Source organism: Lygodium microphyllum, chromosome 21 (genome assembly GCF_053477565.2).
Source record: "Lygodium microphyllum isolate KBCC chromosome 21, Lygodium_microphyllum_v1.1.10, whole genome shotgun sequence".
Lineage (NCBI taxonomy): Eukaryota > Viridiplantae > Streptophyta > Polypodiopsida > Schizaeales > Lygodiaceae > Lygodium > Lygodium microphyllum.
In genome coordinates, this window is record NC_141155.1 from 125,914,925 (window position 1) to 125,942,214 (window position 27,290).

Below are 27,290 nucleotides of genomic sequence, written 5' to 3' on the forward strand. Positions count from 1 at the left end.
AAAGTTATGTACTGGCTGTCTATCAGCATTTCAAACTCTATGATTGTGCATATTTAAGATGCAAGTACGCCAAAGGAGGCATGGGATACTTTGTCAAAAATGTATAGCACAAATACGCAAGCCAAGAAAATGCAGCTCAAGCAAGAGTTGCACAATGTGCAAAGAGAAAGTATGAGCATCAATGACTACCACATGAAGATGAAGAAAATTACAAATGCACTTGCTTCCATTGGGTCGCCAGTGGAAGATGATGATTTAGTTTCTGTGACCTTGAATGGTCTAGGAAAGGATTATGCACAGTTCCGAACATCCATTTCCGTCCGTGAAAGATTTTCTGATTTTGAGGAGTTGATTGCTCTTCTAATTTCTGAGGAGCAGAGAAATAGTGGTGCATCTTCTTCAAGAGGAACTTTAAAAGAAGCTGTCTTCTACTCAAATGCTGGAAGAGGTAGAGGAGGCCGATCTGGAGACCGTGGTAGAAATCAGAATATGCAGCAAACTCAAGAAAACCAATCCTTTGGAGGAGGACGTGGTAACTCTAGAGGCAGGGGGAGCCAAAGAGGTCGTGGTGGATGGCAAATAGGCCAAAATGCAAACAGCAATGTTGAATGCTACTACTGTGGTAAAATGGGTCATATGGCTAAAGACTGCTATAAAAAGCAGAATGACATCATGAATGGAAAACTGCAACAAGGAAATTATGCATCTTCTAGTAGACAGGGTGATGATAGAAATGAGCATTTGTTTATGGTGCACCACATGACCAATTCTGTGACAAGTGCAGAAGAAAGCAACGATGTGTGGTATGTTGACTCAGATGCATCAAACCACATGACAGGTCATACAGAATGGATGCAGGATGCAAGGAAAATGGAAAAACCAATATTTGTGGAGACTGGTGATGATACTGCACATCCTATTGTGCAGATTGGAAAAATTCCTTTGTCTATGCAGGATGGGAAAAAGAAATACTTGTCGGATGTATTTCATGTCCCGAATATCACCAAGAACCTAGTTTCTGTCGGTCAAATGGTTGAGCAGGGCTTGCAGGTCAGATTTAATTCTCATGGATGCTTTGTTGAGGATATGAAAAATAAAGGTCGATAGCAAAAGGAAAGAAGAATGGCAGAATGTTTACGTTGGATGCAGACATGCCTGAATTGAGTGCAGCAATGTTTGCACATGGGACAGGTGTAGTTACAGATATTGATATATGGCATAAACGCATTGGTCATGTTAATGTACAGCAACTTAAATCAATGCAAGCCCAAAACATTGTTGTAGGGTTGCCTAAATTCAAGGTTACAGAAATGCATAAGGTATGTGAAGTCTGTGAGTTTGGAAAACAGACAAGGAAACCATTTCCTAGACATGTTCAAAAGAGTAAGAAGCCATTGGAACTAATCCACTCTGATGTGTGGACTACTAAAGCTGCATCTCTTGGAGGCTGTCATTATTTTGTTACTTTTATTTATGACTATAGCAAAAAAGTTGAGTGTATTTTATGAAAAAGAAAAGTGAAGTTTTTGGGCATTTCAAAACTCTTAAAGCTATGGTTGAAAAAGAAACAGACATGCAAATAAAATGCCTAAGGTCAAATGGAGGGGGAGAGTACCTCTCAAATGAGTTTACAAGGTTTCTGCAAGAGCATGGCATAAAGTAACAATATTATGCAGTCATACCCCACAACAAAATGGAATTGCAGAAAGGAAAAACAGGCATATTGGAGAGGTATCTCGTGCCATGCTCAATGAAAAAGACCTGCCAGATTTTTACTGGGCTGAGGCAGTTGCTACAGCAGTCTACATAATGAATAGGACTCCCACTGCAGCAATACATGGCATGACTCCAGAGGAGAGGTATACTGGTAGGAAACCAGATATTTCTCATTTAAAAATTTTTAGTTGCATTGCCTATGTTCATGTGCCAGATGAGTTGAGATCCAAGTTGGATCCAAAAGCTGAGAAGTGCATCTTTATTGGTTATTTCCTACAGCAAAAAGGGTATAATGCTATAACCCTTCTACTCGTAAGTTTACAGTGAGCAAAGATGTTGTTTTTTATGAGATGAGTAGCTGGTATAAACCAGTAAATGTGATTGATAATATAGATGCACAAAATGGTAATGCTGCACAAAATTCACAGCAGCAGTCACAAGATATTAGTGGACCAAGAGCGTCCTCTAGCAGTGGTTCACATTCTTCGCCATGGACAGGCAGATTGAGATCAGGAGAATCTTCTCAAAGCAATGCACATAGTGGTATGCAGGTATCACGAAAAGGAAAAGAGAAGGTAAATCAGCCCATGTTTGATGTGAATGCAGGTCACTCTTATGTGGATGGTGAATCCAGTGGCTAAGAACAGAGCATTGATGATAAGTTGGGTATTCCTTCTATTGTTACACCTGGAGTAAGGAAGACCAGGGATGTTTTGAGAGCGCCTGGGAGTGAACCTACTTTGCGCAGGTCTACCAAAGCTAGGTATCCTAAGGATAGGCTGAAATATGATGGATTTACAGCCATTCACTATGCATATATGGTCAAAGTGATACAAGAACCAGAACCCACTTCTTTTGAGCAACCCATAGGAAAAGAAAAATGGGAGAAAGCCATGGATGAAGAAATGGATGCCTTGGAAGCAAATGCTACATGGGAACTGGTACCTTTACCTAAAGATAAGAATGCAATTGGTTGTAAGTGGGTTTATATATAAGGTGAAGCACAATACAGATGGTTCTGTAAAAAGATACAAGGCAAGATTAGTAGTCAAGGGGTATGCACAAACATATAGCATTGATTATGAAGAAACATTCAGTCCGGTTGCAAGGATGGCAACCGTAAGAGCAGTCATTGCTATGGCTGCATCAAAGGAATGGTCTTTACATCAGATGGATGTAAAGAATGCCTTCTTGCATGGTGATTTGCAAGAAGAGGTATATATGGAGCAGCCACCAGGTTATGTGCATGCTGTTCATCCTGAGTTTGTTTGCAAGTTGAAGAAAGCCTTGTATGGCTTGAGGCAAGCACCTAGAGCATGGTCTGACAAGATAGGACAGTATCTTGTCACTATTGGCTTTCAGATTTTCAAGGCAGATTTCTCACTTTATGTGAGAAAAACAAAGAAATGTATTATGCTACTTGTCATTTATGTTGATGATTTGATTATCACAGGTGATAGTGATGAAGATATCCTTCATATGAAAATGCTATTGAAGCAGAAGTTTGAGATAAAGGATTTGGGAGAGCTGCGTTATTTCTTGGGTATTGAAGTGATTAGATCACCAAGTGGGATATGACTCTTGCAGAGGCAGTATGGATTGGACATGCTGTCCAAATATGGAATGACAGGCTGTAAGCCTATTTCAATTCCTTTGGAGCAGAATGTGAAGCTGAGCGCAAATGCAGGTCAGCTTCTGGAAGACCCTACTATGTATAGACGCATAGTAGGAAGTTTGATTTATATGACTATTACCAGGCCAGATTTGAGCTATGCTGTTGGATTGGTAAGTCAATTTATGCAAGCTCCAAGGAAACCGCATTTGGATGCGGCTAGACGCATACTCAGGTATGTAAAGTCCACATTGCAGTATGGACTATTTTATGAGATTGGGGTTCAGATACAGTTGCATGGATACACTGATGCTGATTGGGCTAGTAGCATTTTTTATAGACGATCTACCAGTGGATATGTGTTCTCTTTTGGGAGTGCTGCAGTCACTTAGAGCAGCAAGAAACAACCTACAGTTGCCTTGTCAAGCACAGAGACTGAGTACAGGGGTACAGCAATGGCTGCATGTGAGGTAGGTTGGTTGCATAAGCTACTTTATGATATGCATCAGTCTACAGATGGGCCAGTTGTCATTTATTGTGACAACATGAGTAGTATACACTTGGCAAATAACCTAGTCTATCATGCTAGAACAAAGCACATTGAGGTGCATTATCACTATGTGCGAGAGAGAGTTTTACTAGGTCCTATTGATCTAGTTTATGTCAACACAGAGGATCAAATAGCTGACATATTTACGAAGGCATTGGGAGAGACCTGCTTGGTGTGCAGGAATTGGGATTGAGCTCGAGGGGGAGTGTTGAGATATCGAGCTCCACTCGTGATATGCCAGGGTGACCGTTGTGCATTTATGTCACCGACTTGTCAATTGCAAATGCGGTTGGTACACCGCCCATGAATAATAGCTAGATGACAGCTATCATTATCTACTCTAGTTCGTGGCTCAGTTAGTATGCCACCTTAGTTAGTTGAGTTTGGTTTGAGACCCATATATAGGGTTCTTCTATTTCTATGTACCAGAGTTCTTTTTGGCTTACACAACTAAGAATAGGAAAACTGTTTTCAGCCTCCACCTTTGTGTGTATTTCCCCATTGTGCAAGCAAGAAAGCTACAAGTGAGACTCCTTCCTTCTCTCCCACAATCTTAACAGTGATTTCCAACAAAGCTTTGAGGAGGTCTACTTCACCTATGGAGCTTGTATCTACGGATCTTTGTGGACCAATGAGAACCGAGTTCCTAAAGGGGAGCTTGTACTTCATGTTGATCGTAGATGACTACAGTAGGATGACATGGGCCTATTTCTTGACTTTGAAGTCGGAGGCTTTATCTCACTTCAACGATTGGCTTCTCTTTGAGGAGAACCAATCTGGCCGGCGACTGAAGACCTTGCGTTCAGACAAGGGAGGTGAATTTATGTCTAATGAGTTTGCTCGTTTTTGTGCAAATAGGGGGCATTCACCAAGAGTTCACTAACACCAACAATCCTCAAGAGAATGGCATTTTGGAGCGGAAGAACAGAAGTGTAATCGAGATGGCACGCACCATGATGAAGCACCGACAGACACCTCAATCTTTGTGGGCCGAGGCAGTGGCTACCACAATTCACATCCTTAATCGATCTCCCACTTCACCAACAATCCTCAAGAGAATGGCATTTTGGAGCGGAAGAACAGAAGTGTGATCGAGATGGCGTGCACCATGATGGAGCACCGACAGACACCTCAATTTTTGTGGGCCGAGGCACTGGCTACCACAATTCACATCCTTAATCGATCTCCCACTTCGGCCGTTGACAGGATGACACCTTTTGAGGCTTACTTCAAAACGAAGCGTGATATCTCTTATTTCAGGATCTTTGGGTGTGACGCCTATGTGCACATCCCGAAGATACAGTGTGACAAGTTCAAGGCGGCTTCCCGACAACAGGATTTTGTTGTCTACATCTCCCAGTCCCAAGGTTATCGTCTATTTGATCCCGTCAAGCGGGATGTCTACACGAGCCGAGATGTGCAGTTCGTGGAAGTTCCGGCCACTGCGGGGGGTGAGGAGCACCCCCTCCTTGGAGATCCAGGGGAGAGTTGGGCTCTCAAGACAGTTTCTTTGGAGCCAGAGCCTTTTGATAGAGATTCTTCTTCTGATTTAGAGCCTTTCCTTCCACCGGCCACCCCTGAGGAGCTTCCACCAGTGGATGTACCCGAGTCTTCAGCAAATGAAGAGCGACGGGGAGAGGTTCGCGTCCTTCTCCTTGTTGGGCCCGTGACACACTCCAAGATTTAGGGATCGAGGGGGTCCCTGAGGAGTGGGAACCGCAGGATGGACCGTGGAGGTCACGGAGGAATCAGGCACATTCTATGAAGCTTGTTTGCTCTAGCTATTGTTTGATGACCCGTGTTATGCAGGATTGTGTTAGATAGCCATTTCTTGGACAGTTGGTGTACGGTAGTCCACGTCAGCAATACAGCAGTCCACGTCAGCAGTACGGCAGGGCACTGGTACAGTCGGCCAGATTTACTGCAGTCGACTTGCTCCAATTATTTCCTATTTTTCGGCTATTTATAGCCGGTTTTGTGGCTCACTCCAGTATTCATTATTCAGATTCTGATCTTGAGATCTGTTAGCTGAGACAGCTCGGGCTGACGGAGATCGAGGTCATCAAGTCGGAGACATACGCAGATATTTCCTCTGCCCCCTTGTGTATTTCTGCACTCTTATACAGCATATTACACCGCAGATTTTCTCCGTTTACAGTCTCCTTTTCTCTCTCTCTCTCTCTTCTCTCTATGTTCACTCTCTCTCAGCCTTTGTACTACGCTTCCACATCACTGCACTCTGATATGGTATCAGAGCAGTGAAGATGGACTAACTGAGAGTTGAACCTATGTGAAGAGGAGATTATAGCACAACACAAGGCTGCATTTCCAGGTTTCGAGGGTGAGTGAGAGAGCTGCGCATCGGATCAGGGCTGAAGCAAGCGTGGGCGTGCGGAAAAGGAGTCTAATCAGTGAATTTGCTACAGGTTATTGCTGTTCGAAGGGGAGAAAGGCTGCATTTGAGGCCTTCCATTGCAGATTTTACCTTTTTATCGCCTCCGGCGGGTGAAGAAGGTTTGGGCAATGGAGGAATCAGTCCTAGAAGGCTACGTTTTCACAGACAGAGGGGGTTGCTTTTGCATTTGTGCAGGTATTGCAGGTTAACATGTCTAAAGAGACTAATTTGGAGTTCCAGGCGATCATGGACAGGAAGGTGTCTATCCCACCGGCTCTTCCAACAGATCAAAACCTTGATGGTGACAATTACCGCATCTGGCAGGTGATGATGTTGGCCATTTTAGAGTCTTATGATTTGGTGGAAATGGTGATGGAGGAGATTAACAGGCCCTCGGTGAGGGATGAGTCCAAACTCTCTTCCAATACTCGTGCGGAGTTGACCGAGGCCCAGTCTCATTGGGACAAACTGAATGCCAGGATTCGATCTTTTCTGTTTCTGTCTTGCACCACAGCCATGATAGCTCACATAGAGCACTTGACGGTGGCTTGTGAGATATGGCTGGAGCTTGACCAGATGTACAACCGGATGACCCTGATAAAGAGGGTTTCTTTGGAGGTGCAGATGCGGACTTTGTCTGTGAATAAGTCTTCTTCGCTTCGGGAACACATCAACAAGCTTCGGCAGCTTCAAATGCAGGTTCAAAATGTAGGGAAGCCTATTTCCTCCGAAGACATGGCAATCACCTTACTATCCCAGTTGCCGCCACGATTCGGTACTTTTTATTCCGCTCTTATTGCTTCTGGTAGGGAGTCGACTCTTCGGTGGAAAGAGTTGGTTGCTATGGTCTTGGACCAGGAGGAACAATTAAAGGGACAGAATGCTTCCAAATCGGAGACTCTCAGAAGAAGGGGAAGGACCAAAAGAAGGAGGACAATAAATCCAAGAAGGATAAGGAGAAGAAATCAACTTGCCATATTTGTGGTAAGACCGGTCACTGGAAGAAGGATTGCCCCAACAAAGACAAGAAGGATACCAAGAAGAAGGACACGAAGGACTCTGGAGCGGTGGTATGCTTAATTAATGAAGAAAACATTTTATTTTAAAAAGAAACACAATCCTAGAGAGTTATTGTGTCCCACATGCAAAACCCTAATTTTGGTGTCCCAAACTTTCTATAAATAGGCATACAGCCCATCACTCTTCCTTAATCTTGTTTTTGCAGATTTCAAGTCTTTCAGCTTACTGCCCACACCCCAAACACGAAGGACATCACGGTCCAAGCTGGCCATTATTGTCTACAACAATCTGGCCTCTGTTTCTAGCCTTTCATCCACTGTTTGGAGCTCATCTCAACCAAGCGACTGCTGCTACTAGTTTTCCCTGCTGTCGCCGGCCTGCCACATCATCAATCTGCCTGCATTTGCTGTTGGAGCTGCCATCTGCATAGTTTTCTCTCTCCTCCAGCTATGCCTAGCCTTTGTTGGCTGCGTTTGGCAGTTTTCTTTATCCTACAACTGTCGCCCAACCTAAACAGGCTCATTTTGCCTTTTTATCTCTTCTCACCTGTGTTTTTAGTATTTCTCTCTCCTCACTTGTGGTTTTAGTCTTTCTCTCTCCTGCACTATGCGTTTGCATCAAACCCAACCTTCCTTGGCTACATTTGCTAGTGTTCTTGGCTGCATTTGCTGGTGTTAGACATCTGGAGGCTGCCTTGCTACATTTTGGGATCCATTCGGAGTACAACACACTCTCCAACTCATTACCCCTACCCTAATCCTCAAGATACAAGAGTTTGTGGTAAAATATTCACTCTCTGCACAGTATATTTGCTACATGAGCATTATATACTCAGCAGTCATTCATTTCATTATTATCTGTGTTCATTGTCTCTAAGTTACCCTAACCCTAACTATGTTCTATATTATTAGTTTGTGCTTTGTCGTACGATTAGTATTGTGTTTTTGTGTTTAGAGCATCTCGTCACACTCTTGTCTCGAGCTCAACCCTCCTCAATAATGGCTCTAAGTGTGAGAATATGGTCTAGTGTGGTATATTCTCGTTTGAAACCTGCCTATCCTTATGCTCTCTTGCCTTGCATTTCAGCCCGCTCACTAAGTTCATGCTCCAATTAGATCCATATATCTTGGCCAGAGTATGACCGATCATGATAGTTCTGTAGTTGCTAGGGATCAAGGGATCACCACTCTTAAATAGTGGAATTACTTATAGTATTGTCTAACCGACTCATAGGGAGCCTTCACATATTGCTCTATTGAATATATGTGCTACTATGGGTGCTAGTATGTCACAAGCATGTGAGAAATGTTCTACCAGTAGTCCATCCTCATCTTGTGCCCTCCCATTTTATAATCTATAAATCGCATTCCTAACCATTTCCAAGTGAAGAAAGACTGTTGTGTTGACCTATAGGCATGTGGGGACTGCATAGGTGGCTGTCCTAGCAAGTCATACAGTTGTCTCCCATAGTCAAGCCAAGCATTCGGTGATGTAATCTGTATGGGGGGCTATCTTTCATGAAACATCTTCCATGCACTCTTGCTATCCTATCCCAAAAACAACCGATATATCTCTGCTTCTACTTTCGCTAAGTAGTCTTTCCGCACAAGGTGTTTGAAGAACGTTGACGATGTGTCTGAGTGCCTAGCTCCACTTCTCTCTGTAAGCAAGCTCGGGTGACTCTACACTCATCATCATACCAACTATTTTGGGGAGCAGTAGAGCACGTGGGTCTACAACGGGGCAAGGTGTGTTAGAATGCATACATGGCTGATCCATGTATGGCCTCTACTAAATCCCTTGTACATTCTTCCAACGATCTGCTCAAGTCCAGTGTATGTAAACTAGTCTGCAGAGAACCACTATAGATGTGTGAGGTGTCTTCTATAAAGTAGTATTTGGGATGTTTAGGGTGGCATGGTGTTTCATGTTTCATATGTCCACAAGAGAGCATGAATGCCAAAATAGCATGATCTATTGCTATGCCGATTCGTCTATTAGATACCTTAAAGTTTTGGATGTTTGGTATCAACGCTCGTGAGCCTATCAAGTAGTCCACAATACTTGCCCCTCTTTTGTGATTCCAACATGTCACATTGTTAAATCCTAGGCATTGTGGCAAACCATTAAAGATGGCTAGTCTATGTGCACTTCTGAAAGCCAATAGGTGTGTCCCATAGGTACCCACTTCTTTATCTTGGGCTCTCCTGCATAGGCCTATTTCATCTATGTCAATCTCTTTGAACATGGCATTATCATGAAGATAAACCTGAGTTGACCTGGATGGGGGAAACTCTTATTTCGGAGGCAGAGGATGGTAACTTGTTCTAAATGGCCACAACTAACTCACAAGTACAGATAGCCAGAGAGGTAGAGGACGGTAACTTGTCCTAAACGGCCATAGCAAACTCACAAGCAGAGATAGCGAGAGAGATCTCAATTGCCATTAAATGCAAGAAAGTTGAACGTGTCTTTGCATCCCACTAATCCCAACCCATAATTAACTCTGAAAAAATCACAACCTTGGGAGAAGCATAGTGGTAAGTATCAGCACTTGTAACAGAAACACAAGTGTCGCAAGCTAGGAGAAGAAATTGCTAGCAATTAAATGCGAGCAACAGACAGCCCATGAGCAAACAAGTCATCACCCTTTTTTGCCTGACTAATGTGGACAAAATGAGATCATAAAATGACAATACTAATAACATACACCAGTATTATATGAGAGGGACATTCAGCCTTCTCCAACACTCACAGTCGATTTCCATCCAAAGAAACTATCAATATAGCCCAACTAAATGAGCTAGTTGACCACTACCAAGAGCCTTGGTGAAGAGTCTGAGACCCCACTATGGGGCTAGGAGAAGTGTAGCCCAATCATGGCTTTCCTCAATTCAAACTGTAGCCCAAAGGACTCATCCAATTCTTGATTCCTTGCTATTATTGTCAAGTTCTAAAATCAAGATGGTAAGTCCACCTAGAAACTTTCTCAATAAGTATTACTCTGTCCCTAAAGAAGCCTTGCTGTAACATGTGGGGATAGATGATGCTCCTAGAAGAGTAAGTCAATGGCATCCCAACGGCTCATTTGAGTTCTTGCCTTACTGTTGTTCCTGCACATGCATTTCCCTAGGACTGTAAGCATTTTTCCAAACTAACCTTGTGGATTAGGGTGAAAGAAGGTATACTGCCTTGCATCCACATTCTATTGACCTCTTTGTGCAAGCTTGTCACTTAATCAGATGGTGTCTCATCCAAAGTGCTCGAATCAAAGATCTATCTCTACAATGTGGAACGAGCGTACCTCCAGGTACTTCTATTGAGCAAGTAAGCCCTTCAACATGGCCTTCTTGCCTCCGAAATCCTACACTTTCAATTTCTTCTCTATGTGATGTTGTAAGGTGACAAGCAAACGTGCTTATAATCTGCTTAAGCCAAATTCATACAGCTCAATAGTCTAATGCAGACACAGTCCAATTCTTTTTCCATTACAAAAATGAGTGCTAGGTTATTAAATTTTACTAGAAGTGTAGTATTTATTTCCCTCCTTACAAAATCTCTACACATGATCAAGGAGAGAGACAAAGATTAAAAACTTGCGATCTAGTAGCTATCTTTCATCAATGACAGCAAAGAAATTAGTTGCCAAAGTTTCTAAAATAATCTGCTAAGGAACCCCTCAGCCTCGTGGAAACTCACCACCATGTAATGTGAATTACTAGACCACCTCATTGATGAAATTATTGCTAAATAACAAAAGATATTCTAAATTTGAAGCATAACTGCTGCAAGTTTAGTCTTCAGAGAGCCACTCCTTTACCTAGTTATTAGTGACGGAAATGCAAAAATGTACCTGGACGACCAGAAAATTACCTTCATTGATGCCACTTGGTGTAGCCAACAGTGAAGTTTTACACTTGCTCCCAATCAGACTAGAAGGCTCTGAAGAATTGGGAAATCTTGAGTGACCAGAGTACTTTGCTGAGAAAAGCCTCCCATTACGGACAACTATTACATCACATGAATCTGGGACATGCTGAGCCGTAAGGGCAGCAGTTTTTTGCCCCTGAAAAAATCTGCACCAATAACAAACATTTAGCAAAGCAACTACCTGTGGAAATTATTACTGTGGACAGACCAAACAGCACTTTTAACTTGGAAGATTTATGTTTATAAAAATAGTGTTTGAGGAACTATGCACTCACTCTGAATAGAACAAGGCTTTAAATAAGACCTATGGGAGAGCGCTAGAGAGAAGGTAGGTTGAGATGTTATACAGCTGAGATCTAGAAGAGGCTTAGGGATCATAGATCCAGAGTGCCAGAGCAGAGCCTTAATGGCTATGCTCACAGTCAGGTGTCTCCTGCCCCAGGAAAAACTTAAAAAAGCTCATTCTCTCATAGTCAGAGGTCTCCTTCAGGGCAAGAATCCTTGGAAGAAACTTCAACTAGGGAGGCTTCAGTCTATTACATCTACAGATGGAGGGCCATGGCAGCCCAACATTCACTACCCAACATTCACTGGACCTTCACAGAGAATTGGGACCAGAGAGTTAGGGAGGAGTTTTTGGGGTTAGTATTTGCAATAGATTTCTACCTCAATAGGAGACTAGTTTGCATTTTAGGAGCTACTGCAAGAGATACAGAGGTAGAGACTATAGGGTCTCAGGGGCACCAGAGCATTGATTGAAACTGCAAGAAAGAAGTACCTCCTAACTGGAGGATGGATACACATACATCTCAGGACTGGATAGGTCTCTTCCCCATAGGGGACAACCTCCTTGTGGTTATTGCAAATAGCAAAGACAAAGTATTTACTTTTATGGTTGAGAAGGATGGCCATCTTCATCATGAGGACTTGGATCAAACAGAGTTTACAGGATGCTCTCATTAGGGGATCAGAGTAGTGGCACACACTGAGAGAAAGTGGCACATCAACCTGACCCAGCTACCTGCCTGTTAGATTGAAGGAGACACTGGGCCTACCAAAGCAGGCCTCTCCAAAGATTACATTGGGATTCAAGAGAGTGTGGAGGGACTCATTCACCAAAGTGATGTGACCTTCTTTGGTTACACTACAAGGCTGGGGAGGAGGATTTAGATGAGCAAGATCAAAGCACAACCACTGGCCAAATCTCATTGACACAGATAGGGCATCTTAGACCCATTTCCTATCAGACTTTAAGAGGAGACTAGAAGACAGCTTTAGGCCTAGGGAGATATCCTCTTCCTAAAGGAGACACAGATACACTGCCTAGGGGACAGCCCCAAAGCCCATGAGGTATGGAGGAGAGCCCTCAATATGATCTTTCACAATACAATTAAGACTATGGTTACAACTTGGGGGGCCTTTAGCTTGGGTGATAGACAGAGGCCTAGCATGTAGATACGAGGGTCTTCAAGGGAGCCTCTCTTTTATTATCATTGGACAGCACCTGAGTAGGATTTCCGCTCAAGATTACTTAGAGACAGAGTGCACTCAAGGACACTGCCATTGATGGGAGCTGATTGCTAGCATTATACCATAGTACACATATGGCCAACCATGAGATGCAACCATGCCATAGACCTTCAGGATGTTTCCAAAATAGAGACTCTTTTGAGGATCTAGACAAAGATCATCCACACTCTGCATGGGAGATGGTAGAGGATACAGGGCAGCTTTGAGAGGATGAGAAAGAGGAGAGATGCCTTCTTGCAGAAATGGGACTATGGTATATTTTTTCACGCCACCCCTCAAATGATCTAGCATTATAGCCCATCAAATTAGTTGTTCACACAACCATTGTATTTGTGATACACTTAGCTACTCTATACAAGGTTCTTTTTACTTTGTATTTTACCTCAAGGGGATTTTCTTTGAAGTGTTATTAATAGAAGTTTTTCGTTGAAAAAAAAACAAAAAAGGGACCTATAGGAGAGTACCATAATAACCATACCATGTGTTGAGCTAAAATATGCATTACTTGCTGATTAGCCTCTTAAACAGCCCCAAAACACACTAAAAATGCTCTTTTAGAGTAAAAGCCTAAAATGGGGAGCGGTTCGAGAGAGTTTAGTGGAAACCCTAAAACGGGGAGCAGTTCGAGAGAGTTTAGTGGAAACCCTAATTTTTGGGACGCCTCTCCACATCTATAAATAGATAGGCTGCCCCATTCAGGCATCATCCTTGTTTGCAAGTTACACCAGCCCACACACCCTCTGTTACTGTTGGCGCCCAGTTTCCAGCCTACAGCCCACCTCCATCTGTTGTCCAGCCATCATCGACTGCAGCCACATTATCTTTAGCCTGTCCATTGCTGTAGGCGACAGCTCTCAGCTGCTGGCAATTGCTCCAAATTGTCCCAGACTGTTGTTCAGCCTGCTGTCCATCATCTCTAGGGTCAGCCAGCCTGCATTTTCAGCATTGCAGGTCCTGACACTCTCAGACACTGTTTTAGCCTACTGTTTACAACTGACTGTGCACAGTTTCCAGCCTCTGATCGTACACTACTGTGTTTACCAGTTTCCAGCCTCCAAACTGCTGCGTTTTGGTGACCAGCCTACTGTCATTCACTATTCAGCACTCCTACACTCCGACTGGTGGTCATAGACTTGGGATCCGTCTTCGGTGGACGTCACACTCCGACATTGCACTGCCCTTGAGAACACTGTACACTTTTACATTCATTTATAGCATTCATTCACTTCAGAGTTGTGTTCTCTCTCTCCCTTCTTCTATTTGTGTTTGAGTTTTTGTGTTTGAGTTTTGAGTTTTGCATTTAGGGTTTGAGTTTTTGAGTTTTGCATTTAGGGTTTGAGTTTTTTCCTCTGTGTCTATGTCTGTCTCTTTGTGTTTCTGTCATGGTCGTACACTCTGTGTGTCCTCAATGCAAAACCTAGCAGTTTCCTTCACACCATGTGCGCAAAAAGCTCAAAATTGTATTTATTAGCCCTCTGAAGCTGAAAATTTTTGTTAAAGTAATTGAGTGTTGCTATATTTGGTGAGGGTTATTAGCCCAATCAGACATGCAAGAAAGCAGCCCCACATAAACACTTGGAAGTGGTGATTTAAGCCCCAAGAACTCTACACTCAACCACATCTATTACCTTGTTTATAGGCCATATGAGTTCCTCTATGGTAGGGAAGGCAAGAAAATAATACACTGCTAATCATTACCACATCTTGTGATTTTCAATAGACTCTGGAATCCTTCCAAATATTCAAAGTAAAGCCTTAGAATCAACACACACTTTTATGAGATAGCCCAAGTGTCTAGTAATAATTAACCTACAAATGACCACCTGTCACAAACCCTAGACTATGGATGGCCACCCATCATGAACCCATGATTTTTCAAATGCTCCTTTATACCACTAATAAGGGCTGGTTGCTGCCAATCCCTTGCTAACCCAGATTTTCTTTGCAACAACTTTGGTGAAAATCTTTAACATAGACCCCATTTAAAGAAATAGGTGCCAATGACACAAATCATCAGGGAACAAAACCTTTGGGAAGAGATGAGCAGTCTTATCAAGCATGCAGTTGGTGCTCCACACTCCTGGCTGATATTATAAGCAGGGTCTTCAAGTCATATGTGTATTTAATGAAGAATTCATTTGTAAGGCTGTCCAGCTAGGATTTTTATCCTTGGCAAATATAATAAGACACCCTCAACAAAACCTCAATCTTGGTAATATCTGCTTCTAACCTAGAAGCCCAAATCTTCCAGAACATCATTAAAACCCAACTCAAACAATTTTTCATAGGCTGCAATGGCACTAGTGAAGAGAACTTCAGTAGAGTCTAGCAAAACTATATACAGGTCTACACAAATTCCAATGCCCCCTCAAGGATATCTCCACTACATGTTGGAGATCTTAAGGTTAGCAACTGTATATGTGCTGCAAACAATCATAAAAATCACAATACTAACAATTATCATCGAAAATATGCTTCCATTCAAGCAAAAAGTGTACATCAAATGTTTTGAGCATCCTAAATCGAAGTGACCTGCCTACTCAACCAGTCAATGGCAATTTCCAAGTCTGATGCAGTCCCAGCAGCTTGACTTGCATCCTGCAAATCAGCTACAAAAATGAGGCAAATTGATACAAGGCTTACAATGAAAAGAGAATATCAAAGTCTACAAGTCTTTGCTCCCAGAAGTTTAACCCTGATCTTGGTGATGGCGACAATGGCCGTCACATGAAGATGGTGATGATAGTGATGATGAGCTAATAAGATTTGAATTCCCACCTACAAAGGCCTCATATTGCTCACAAATAAGATCTCAAGATCATGGTACATGAGCCACATCAAGTTGTCAAAGGACCAATGAATGGCCAACTGAGTATTAATTGGAAGCTCATGCTCAAACTCTCTAGCCTATGGAATCTCTGTCCATTTGCAAAAAAAAATTCATTTTATTCAGTCAAACCCTCAAGAGCCATAAAGTTGTGAAACATACGTTTTTACCTTGCTCTGTGATGAAGATCCAATAACAAGCTTTGTGATACCAAGTTGGGTGACTGGCTCCATAATAGCCTTCTCAACAGAATCATGTTCCATTAAGACAACTTTTGGTACCACCTGAAAGCAATTAGGATGTGGCAAGTTCAGATCACTTTGAACCAATTTTTTGCAAACAGAAGTGCCTTTGGTACCTTTTTCTCTTTGCACAACTTATTGTACTTATCTAGCAACATCTTGGCTGCACCAAGGTGCTGCAGCTTGGCTCCTTTTCTGCACTCTTCATTTGCTTCATTGATAGGAAGATTACCCACTGTACAAATAAATAGACACTTTTATGTACAGACAGAATCAATAAGCAACATAGGTGTCTGGTTATGCACAAAACAGATTTGCTAACTTCCATAAAGAAACCTATAATTAGCTTCACAAACACTCCACAGAATGAGTCAAGGGAGAAAATCTAGCATTATCACCTTTTTATAAATTCAGAAGGCTGCTATGAATTGGAAATTTGAGTACTACAGTTAGAAAGGAAAAAAAAGTTTTGCATATCAGAAGCTTACATGGTGTTTCAATACTGTGAAGAGGAGCTTGTACATGAAGAAGGTAGAGGATTTCACCAGGAGCAATCATAGGTGTATCCAAGATCCACTCTAAAGCTTTGAAGCTACTGCTACCTTTTCCCACAGCTAGGGCAACTTTTGTGGTTGCCTCATTTGGGGATGCTCCTCTCCCCGAATCCATGATTTGTCTCAGTCAATCAGCAGGTGCCTCCAGAAAGCAAACCTGCTATTTCCCTTTTTTTCCCAATGGCCGGATGTTATTGATGTTCGCCAATGTTATGGAAATTCGTGATGCTAATTGGTGTTGAATGACTGCAAGTACAGCTGTCTTCTTTCGCCTGACTCCATTACAGCATCTCCTGATCAGCTAATGTAGGTCTTTCTGATCAGCCAATGTTGTCTGGATTCAATTACGCTTGGTTTTCAAATCGCTGCAAGGACAGCTTTCTTCTTTCGCCTGACGCCGTTGCAGCATCTTCTGATCAGCTATAAGTGGCATTAGCCCTACAGCTCTTCCTAGTTCGCATTTCCGGGACCGATAGCGCTTTTTGAATGTTCATTCTTCCTCCTCCGCAATACAACCTTCCATGCAGCGTCGGAAAGCTACCGACTTCAAGCTTTGGCGCTCTCTCTCTCTCTCTCTCTCTCTCTCTCTCTCTCTCTCTCTGTGTGTGCACTTATTTCTAAATATACCTGTGCAGTAGATGGACGTACTTGCTTCGTTCTCTTGTTTGTGATTCGATGGCCAGCCTGCACTGGACTGTTGATTTATGGCGAAAGCCGCTGCTCGCTTGCGTTTGTATGAGTGAGCTTCTGCAACTGACGACGAGCCGCGCCCCCCCTTCCACCATTTTCTCGCTTTTGTGAGTAAGCTGGCCAAGCTGTGCATGGTGCGGCACGCGAGAGAGAGAGAGAGAGAGAACTATGGTGGGTTGCCACGTGGCACCCGCTTGATTAATGGTACAAGCCCTGTGGAACATAGCTTCTCCGTTAGAGCACCTTCACATGAACTCCACTCTCCATAATCTCCGTTAGGGCGACTTCACATGGGCCACTCTATATCGGACATTTTGGCACATCTTTCTTCCATCGTGTAAGGTGATCTCCAGGCACCCTTCATATATCTCCATTCTAGAGGGCCAAAAAAATGGCCCTCCAAAACCAACGCCGCTTGCTCTACATTTTGTAAAAGGTCTCCGCTACTAAAGTCAATATCCTAAACACCTCTTCCTTCTTATATTTACAAAGATTCTACAAAAAATGAAAGAAATGTTGAACCAATATTTTTGTCATATAGTGGATAACAGATGAAGCTGACAATCCAATAGCAAGATATTTGTCGAAGCCCTTGCCATAGTTGGTCCCAGAGATTGACACACATGGAACGTTGCTCTTATACCACCATTAGACCTATCAAAAAACAAGAAGCACAACCCATGATTCAGGTTATGACTCCATTGGCAAGCAATTAATGTTGTGCACTACGTGTAAGTTTTTGTGATTGACATGGTTATATTTTCAAGGATAGCTCCAACTACCAAACTACTGTGGACTTTTAGTAAGCGATGGTGTGCAAGTAGTCTTGAGAAGAATGTAGCCAATTTACTATTATAACCTTCATCCTTAGAGTGTTGTGAAGGATCGAGACTAAACATCATTGAATTTTGGTTTCTGATTTCCACAACATGTTATTGACAATTTTAACCTCCCTTTGAGATCTTAGGAACTAAAAATAAGATATCACTTAAGTAGTGATGAGCATAGATACACATGAGATGACTGTGGAACCCATTGAGAGAGAGAGAGAGAGAGAGAGAGAGAGAGAGAGAGAGAGAGAGAGAGAGAGAGAGAGAGAGAGAGAGAGAGAGAGAGAGAGAGAGAGAGAGAGAGAGAGAGAGAGTGTGTGTGTGTGTGTGTGTGTGTGTGTGTGTGTGCGTACCTACATCTAGGCACGTGCACACACATGTATGCATGCATGTGCACCACATGGCTGCACACTAGCACATCCACATGTGTTTTTTGTTGCAATAGCAAAAGCCATACACAACATTATTTCCTCTCATGTCTTTTTCAATTGTAGTTTGTTTGGGCACAAATGGTTAGTTGCTTATTTTACATAAGTGACTTTCTCTTGAGCAAGTTAAAAGTTTATTGCCATCTAAACATTACTTCTAGGGTAAGAGGACTATGTCAATACTATGGTGGCTAGCAATTTCCCCTTTGCTTAAAAGAGTAACTCCCAAAATATAAAGCTTGACCAAGCCCAAGAAAGCTTTTGTTGTCTCACATAGGAGATCAAAAAGGTTGTATACTATATGTTTTTAATAAATATCACATCTATTGGCTGCATTTTTAAAACAACTCCCCTATGCTTGCCAAGAGCGAGTAGTCTTTCATGAAATTCTTTTACATAACCTTTTCCTTCAATAAGGTGAGGTTGGAAGAGAAATCCAAGCTATGTTCATCCTTTATGGGCAAACTTACTTTAGCTTATCGAAAATTGCCCACAAAGATATAGTAATTATGAGCCAATACAAATATACAGTTTATAGTAGCTCTTCATTGGATCATGTTGTTTCTCCTCAAATCATATTGTTGGGTCTTTCATCCTTTTAGTAGTGCTTTAATACATTTGAATTGGGGGAAGGACACCATTGTGTAGGGGCCTATCATATAACTAGCTCCCTTACCTTATTCCATCCAAGCTTGTATCACGATTAAGAGAACTAATTTTACAAGTCGTGGTGAACTAATGAAAAAGAGTCAAGGATTTTGGCTAAGTTCTAATCTCACACACACACACGCGCGCATGCACACATGCGCACAGGCACACGCACATAGTGAACAAAAGAATAGAGAATACCACAAGGACAAGCATTATGAACCTTCAATAAATGAGAAGTAAAAAGTGAAATGCAAGCAAACAAAAAGGGGAAATTTTGTAAAAAAACATTGAATGAAAAGGGAGAATAAGAAGACAAATTATGCCCTCTAGGTGTAAGAGTGATGATTTCCTTTCTAAGTATAGAAGCATTGATGGTAAAGCCGTACATGTAAGAGCAGTCATTACCATTGTATTAAATTTTCACCAAAACAATACAAACACTCAAAAAACCCCCAAAGAACTTTTGTCGGAAGTAAGAGTTGGAAGCATGTGGATGTGTTGATGCATAATTGTAACTTCAATTGTTGATGCATAATTTTAACTTCAATTGGCTTGATGCATAATTGTAACTTCAATTGGCTTAAAGAGCTTGGTCTATAATATATAATAGTGAAATTGTAGAATCTTTGGCAAACAAACATCATGAAGTATAGAATTAATTTCCAATGAGCATAAGAATCACTTGTGAGAACTTAGATTAATTACATCACAAGAACGACATAACTATAGTACTAAAGAGGTGATGAAAGTGCTAACATGCTATAGCCAACAACACTTTGAAAAAGGCACATCATGTTTTTCCATAGTGGATGGGACATGTAGCTACAAGATCTTGAGTGAGGGAGGGATGTGTAAGAGTACAAAGACAAAAAATTAGCCAAAATGCATGCTCTACATCACTTATTTCAGCTTCTCCACAAGGTTGCCACCCCTATAAAATTCCCATTTGTGTGGATTCTCACTAATCAAATGCATGCCCTTGTCACAAAGGGTAGTAGGGTGTTGGGTCACCACTACTTTTGCAAATTACAAGGCTTTGTCTAAAGCAGTTGTGCTCCCTAGTATTGCCTCACCTAAACAATTATCCTTCTTGTGAGTTAAATGGAGAGAGAGAGAGAGAGAGAGAGAGAGTGTGTGTGTGTGTGTGTGTGTGTGTGTGTGTTTGTGTGTGTTCTAATTCCTATCATCATCTCTCTTTAGAAGCACTAGCCATCTCTTTGTGTCGGGACCTAAAATGGGCCTAACATGTCAGGACCTAAAACGGGCATGACATGACCTAAAACACGCCTCTACTACTCACCTCAAACCACCCCACATAGCCTCGCGGCTAGGAGTGTCTAAGGGGTATGCTCCTCTAAACTCTAATATAGAAGTTTTGCATTTGTATGATTTGTAGTCAAACAGATATCCTTTCTCCCACTCCTCAGAGGGAATCCCTAAACATATTGGTGTTATACACCACATAAGCACACACAAAGGGAGCACCCCTTAGCTAATCACCGCAGCTCTACTACGGCTCTCCTACACCTCGGGGATTAGTCCCAATATATGTCATGAACACATAGAACACATTCAAAACAAGCTCCACTCTTTTAATTGATTGATCTAGGAGATAATAAATAGTCCTCACAAAATAACCCCTAAGGAAACAAATATCTAGCCCTACAGCTTAGGATACCTCACACTCTCAACATGGGTCATCGCTTGCTCATACAAATAGTTGTTATGCATCCAGGATGATACCATATGGTGCGTGCAATGCAATTGCACAGGACTATTATGCTCAAACAAGTTTATTCATTAACAATCAGCATTGTGAAAGTGCAAAAACTGTTCTTTCCATGCTTTTCTTCTAATTTGTGATTGCTGTGTTGCTTAGGGCTAGTACTAAGCCTTCTTGTGCTACTAGACCCTTTTAATTTTATAGCATAAAATTATTATATGACTGATTTTTCTTGATTACTTCAACATGGCTAATAAAGCAAAACATTGGCAACCAAATACAATCACTTCCAACCATTTCCAACCAAAATTTATCATGAAACAATGAAATATATGACTTACTCATGAGATCGTGCCTTGTGACGTACGTATTTTGAAATTGGAGGCCCGCTGATGCTCTTCAACAGTAGCTAACAATCCGTCCAACTCCGATCTATGCTTGTTTGCACTTATGCATCAGTGCACGATCAAAATCTTTCATCTTAGCCCACTCCCTTCTCTCATATACTAATCCATGAGAACATACAACAAGAGGAGAGAGGAGAGAGAAAGACTAAAATCAGATCTTTCCATTCAATGCATCATTTCACAATTTGTTCAGAGCGATAGATGGGGAAGAAATCAAAGATCTTAGTGCCCTGAGCATTCCTTTGGCCAACACTGGGCTGAAAATCATTAAAAAATGGCAAATTTAGGGGTGCCAAAAAAAACGATGCCCCCCTCCCCCCCCCCCCCCCACATTCCATAAAATGTGTCTTTTGACTATACAAGCTTAAGCAAGCTTAAGCTTTAACTTTAAAAAAAAACTAGTTCCAACTTTACACTTGACTGAATGATTTTTTAATCAAACGGAGGCCCGAACGAACTCCAATTCGAGATCCAACTGGATGGCCTGCTTTGTGACATAAAAATCTACACACTTGGCCTTCGTCATGCACTTTCTAGCTCTCAAATCACATAGCTAGTAATAGTAGAAAGCAGTGCGCTTGAGATCCTAGATCCTAAGCCAAAAGCTATTGATGTCTATGCCAACCCAACCCAACAATTACACCATGTTAATTCAACTATATCTCAAAATACCTTAGAGAAGGTAGCCTATGAAGAGAGTGGTACCTATTTCTAGAATACTATTATTTAGGTTCGTTAGTTAAAATGAACAATAGAGTATTTAATATACCATTGTTTGATGTATTTGTACATGGAACTAGCTAGAAGTCTTATTTTCCCATGGAATGTTGATTGCAACGCAAAGTAAAACGGTCATATCTATCGAGAATAAATTGAGAAAGTTTGAGCTCTAAACATAACAGACACCCAAATCCCAAACTCCAAGGCAATGGGGGGGTCAAATGGACTTCAATTGACGAACCAAGACTTGTGTTGAGTTCTTGGCATCGAACTCCATCTAGGAAAACTCCATTTCATCGATCTGCAATGGTTTCATTTTGCATGAAAATTTGGTCTTTTATGGCCTCCCAGACTCTTTTCGGCTTTAAAACGGGCTCTAAACATCCACTCTCACTTTGCTTTCTTATTCTTTTTCCCAAAATGGAGTAATCATATCTCAAAGTAATTGTTGTTCCATTTGTATTCATGTACATTCCCTAATCTTCTTAAATAAATATCAAGAAGAGGAGGGATAAGATTAGAAAATGTACATGAATACAAATATTGCTTCTCCCCTCTCTTTGTGTCACTCTTGCTAATCCCTTAACTTACACAAAGAGAGGGGGGATAAGAAGCAATAGTATCAATTATACTCTTCTCTATATTTTGTCCACTACTTTGTCTTCTTATTCTTTATCAGTCACTGACACATGCATGGTGAGGTGATGATATGGGGCACGGGAACAAGATATTGCTACAATCTCGTAGTGGTCATTTAGTGAGTAGAAGTCCCCCCCTCTAAAAACTACATTTGCCTCATCATGTTCTCCCTCCATGTCCTTCTCCTCCACATGTCCTGCATAAGATCCCGCACAAGCTTGCTTGGCCTTATGTGTTCTTAAATGTTATTGTGTGCCATTTTGTGCAATTTTTCATCCTACTAGTGTGAAATTTGAAGGGGGAGGGAGAGACAGAGACAGAGACAGATGCTTGGACAAAAATATAACTTGTCAAGAACACCCTCCAACTCAATGAGCTTGTTACAATGCATCCAACCTCCTTTGCCTTACTCATTTCCAAGCTAGTTCTTGTTTTGAATCTATCTCAATGAGAGAAGGCAAACAATGATAAGTAGATATGCCTATAACTATTGTTTGTCCTTTTTTAATATGCTAGTGCAAGATATGAAGACAACCATTGGATGTTCATATACCTTGTTCTTAATACAAAATCACATGCCCCACATCTCCCACCTTATATTGTTTTGCTAACTCCCTTAAGAATACAGTTGGCTTAAGTATATGGTTGGCAGATCCCTATTGTTGCAACAATGGTTGGGCTTGTACATTGGGTTTTGTTCTTACCTTGAGAATATTAGGGATTGATATCTAGACCTTTTAATCCATATTGTGGGGGCTTTGCCCGGTATTTCTCATGCCGTCCTACCTTGGCCATACTTTGGACCAAAGGTTAGAAGGCATCTATAGATTTGAGCACAAGTCCATGTCCATAGGAAACAATGATGTGTTTCTTATCAAAAACGACTATGTCAAAGCCAATGATGACTTGTCAAGGGATCGGCAAGAGTGACACAAAGAGAGGGAGGGATAAGAAGCAATTGTATTTATGATCTCTCCTCTATATTTTGTGTAGCACTTTGTCTTCTGTTCATATCAGTCACATGCAAGTGTGGTGAGGCAATGATATGGTGCAAGGGAAGAAGATGCTACCACGATCTCATAGTAATTCTTGTTACACATGCAATTTTTCTTCTATCCTTACCTAACCTTTTAATTATATGAGTGTTATTTCTTATTTTATTAGATATGATATAAGGGCCAACCCATTTATGGTGGAGTGATTGATTTAGATTTTTCCTTCTATTTGGATAATAGATTGATAGTTTATCTCCAATTTATACTCTTAATCTACCCTATTATTATTGTGCCTTTTTTTGTCGCGACTATGTTATATCTAATTTTTTATGAATTGTTATTCTCATTAATGGTTGTTTTTGTTTTAATTCCAAGAACTAGTAAGTGACATCTTTCTTTAAAGTGGTATTTTGGAGGAAAACTTAAATCACATCCACATAGTGCTCTAAAGGGGCTTAATTTACTTGTACTAAACATCTACATGCATGAGTTATGTAAGGAGAAATCTCAACCCAATTTTGTTGTAAAGGGTCCACATGCATCAAAAGAATTTGTTTAATTATTTCAATTAGTTGTTTTGTTAATCCGCTTGATTGGGGATGGTAAAGTGATCTGAATGTTTGTTGTACTCCTAGAAATTTATATATTATTTGGAGCACTTTACATTTAAAATTTTGGCCTTGATGTTATATAGCTATTCGAAATCAATCTCTAATTACAACATATTCTAATAGGAATTTTGCTATTGACTTTGATGTTGAATCTGGTAATGCTTCGACTTCACAATTGCATTAGATATTCTCTTAAGACTATTATTTATTTATTTCCTTTTATTTTTTTGGAAAGAGCTTATTTTGTCCTAAGCTACTACTTCAAATGGTTTGGAACCCTTTATATATCGTAACAGTCCTACTGACTTACCTATTGGTTGGTTTTGAATGTTTGACACTTTTCCCAATTCTTAAGATAATTTGCTATAATATGCCATAGTCTTGGCTAATAATATCTTACTCTTATAAATTCTAAACATTTATGGAACTCTAAGTGTCCAAACAAAGGTTATGCATGAAATTACTCAATATATGTATTTTGTAAGGCCTTATGGACTCCAGGTTTGCTTCTTGATTGTCAAAATAGTATAGTACATTATTTTGAATACACAATCTCTATGTCTTTGAATTGTTATTTTAAAACTCACTTATCAAATTTCTTATATCTAAATCTTGTTGTTGATTTCTTTCTATTTATTGGATGTCTATAAGTAAGCTTTCTATTGTTGTGTTTTGAACATGAATAATCCTAGAAAGGGCATCACAATATTATAATATGTTGCTCTATAATATTTTATATCAAAATTTCATCATGAATTGTTGAAATTCACCATAAAAAGAAGGCATCCTAGGGGATGATTTTTCTTAAGAATATTAATATTTGATGGCCTATTTCATCTATTAATTTTGACCCATACACAATATGGGTGTAATTTTTGTAAAGATCGTATGCATGTTATTAGTTGTTTTTCAATTGTTGAGTAGTTCATTTCAATTTTAATAAGCGATCAACATAACAAATTGGCCTCCACTTTTTTTTTTCTTATTGGTTTTTTTACACTATTCCTATTCCGTAGTTAAAAGCATATGTTCTCAAAAGAACCAATTTCTTAAAATTTGGATAATTTAATATTATCACTTAAGAGATTAATTCTTTTCGTTATTCAAATGCCTTTCCACATGATTCATCCCATCAAAACATTTGTTTCTTTATTCCTAATGTTCTTAAAGGAGTTGTTCTTTTAGCTAACTTTGATAGAAATTGATTAGAAAAATGCATCGTACCAAGAAAACATTGTAAACTACTTACCACTTTTAGGTTTGGGGAATGCTTTTATTGTTGCTATCCTTTTTGGGTCTATTTGTGTGACTTCTTGAGATATTATAAATCCTTAAAATTGTAGTTGAGTTTGGAACCCATAACTGTTTTTTAAGATGTAATTTAAGATTAAAGTTTTCTATTATGGACAATATTTCTATGAATAATGTGTGTTCTTCCAAAGTTTTTGTATGAATTAGCATGTCATCTAAATACATGACCAGTACCATTATGTTAATGAGGTCAACAAAGCATACTTGCACACTATGCATTCAATGCAAAAGTATAATTTGGCATGTGCAAAGTGTACATTTGGTGCAAACCATAATTTGGTCTCCTTTGTGGATTGTGCATTTGATTTGCAATGATTGTGCAAACTATTTTCATGTATAAAGCTATAAATTGCATTTAACACAATGATTATACAAAATGTAATCATGTGTAAAGCCACTTGTGATCAACACTCTCCAAATGCTATGAACTACATTTGATACAATGATTGTGGAAATTGAAATTGTGTGTAAAGTGGCCTATGATCAATGCTTTACAAATGATGCAAATGGTATTTGGCAAAAGTGATTGTTTAAATTGTTACTTGTAAATTGAGTGGCCCAATTGTTGTTGGTAGAGCAAGTTAGTTTGTCAAGGGATGTCTACATTTGCTCTATGTGTGATGTCTATTATAGTCTATTCAAATTTGCTCCTTGAGCTTTATGCTCGATTAATTTAGTCATCACAAGAGTGACTTAGATTAAGTCTATTTAGCTACTGTCAAATGTTAAATTAATTGATTCTTTAGATTACAACCTTTGGTGAATCCTAAAGAATCAATTAATTTGGGTGGTTGGTTTGAAGTTTAATGTGATTTTTGTAGTTTTGCACATGGATGATTTTGAAGATTCTTATCAAATGTTTCTTGGACGATCCTAATTTAAGTTGGCTAAGATGAAATAAGAATAGAGTTTAGGGTTTGCAATTATCCCTTGTGATAAAAAGGAAATTAAACTTTGCACTCAAGGAAAGATATTGGTAAAATCTAGCTATCAACTACTTGTGGTCCAAGCAATCAATTTGACTCCTGAAGTTGAAGATGATGAGGAAGATCTCTTCCTTCAAGGTAATCCTTTAGTAGTTCCTATTTTTGAAATGGATGTGGAAAAGAGAGTGCAGGAATACTCCAATGTTGTAGAAATCCTGTTATGACAAACATTCAAGAAATGGTTCCAAAATTCCATAAATCTATATTGCATGAATAAAATATTATAAATCAATCTGAAGAGCACTCTCATAATGTTATAAAATAGGAGGAAATGGCCTAGAAGAAATTTATTGAAGCAAAGGAAATATTTGAGCATACAATGAGGCATTCATCTTGCATAATAGAATATGAAGTGGAAGAAGTGGATTTGGGCTTTGCTGAAGTCCCTAAACCCATTAAGATCAGTATTTTTGTAGTTCCTAAATTTAAGGCACAACTATTGGATTTGTGCAAGTACAATATATTAGAGATTTTGGGAATTTCCATGTACTTTGGGAATTCCCAATACCTTTATTATTTGACCACATGGTCAAATCTTATTGTCTTACTTAAAGGTGGAGTCTACCCTAAATACTATATAAGCTACCTTTCCAAATCCCACTTTCAAATATGGATCAAGATTTAGCCACATGATCAAATATTTATCACTTTTTTGAAATTGAGACTTGAAAAAATCCCAAATTCTCTAATATGGTGTTCAAGGAATTTGCATATATTTTTGGTTAGGAATACAGTGACATGTGTGGTTTTGACCCTCAAATTTGTCAACATAGAATCTATTTGCAAAAGGATCCTAAACTTGTTGTTCAACGACGTTACACGATGAATCCTTATTATGCAAAGTAGGTCAAGGAGAAGCTTGATAAATTGTTGCACGTTAGATCTATTAAGCTTGTTAATCAAGTCATTTTCATGTCTCCTAT

The 27,290-nt window shown here is 40.2% G+C and overlaps 1 protein-coding gene across 1 annotated transcript in view; it reads right to left on the bottom strand.

Annotated features, from left to right (window-relative positions):
- Window positions 1–17,243, bottom strand: part of LOC148018523 (U-box domain-containing protein 52-like) — a 41,509-nt gene extending 24,266 nt beyond the window's left edge. The window contains exons 1-5 of the mRNA XM_087662079.1: window positions 17,004–17,243; window positions 16,311–16,913; window positions 15,939–16,057; window positions 15,743–15,864; window positions 11,167–11,369 (exon numbers count right to left, since the gene is read on the bottom strand). Of these exons, the coding sequence (XP_087518205.1) occupies window positions 11,167–11,369; window positions 15,743–15,864; window positions 15,939–16,057; window positions 16,311–16,491 (625 nt within the window). The 5' untranslated portion in view covers window positions 16,492–16,913; window positions 17,004–17,243. The remainder of the gene's footprint in view (window positions 1–11,166; window positions 11,370–15,742; window positions 15,865–15,938; window positions 16,058–16,310; window positions 16,914–17,003) is intronic.
- Window positions 17,244–27,290: the final 10,047 nt, after the last annotated feature.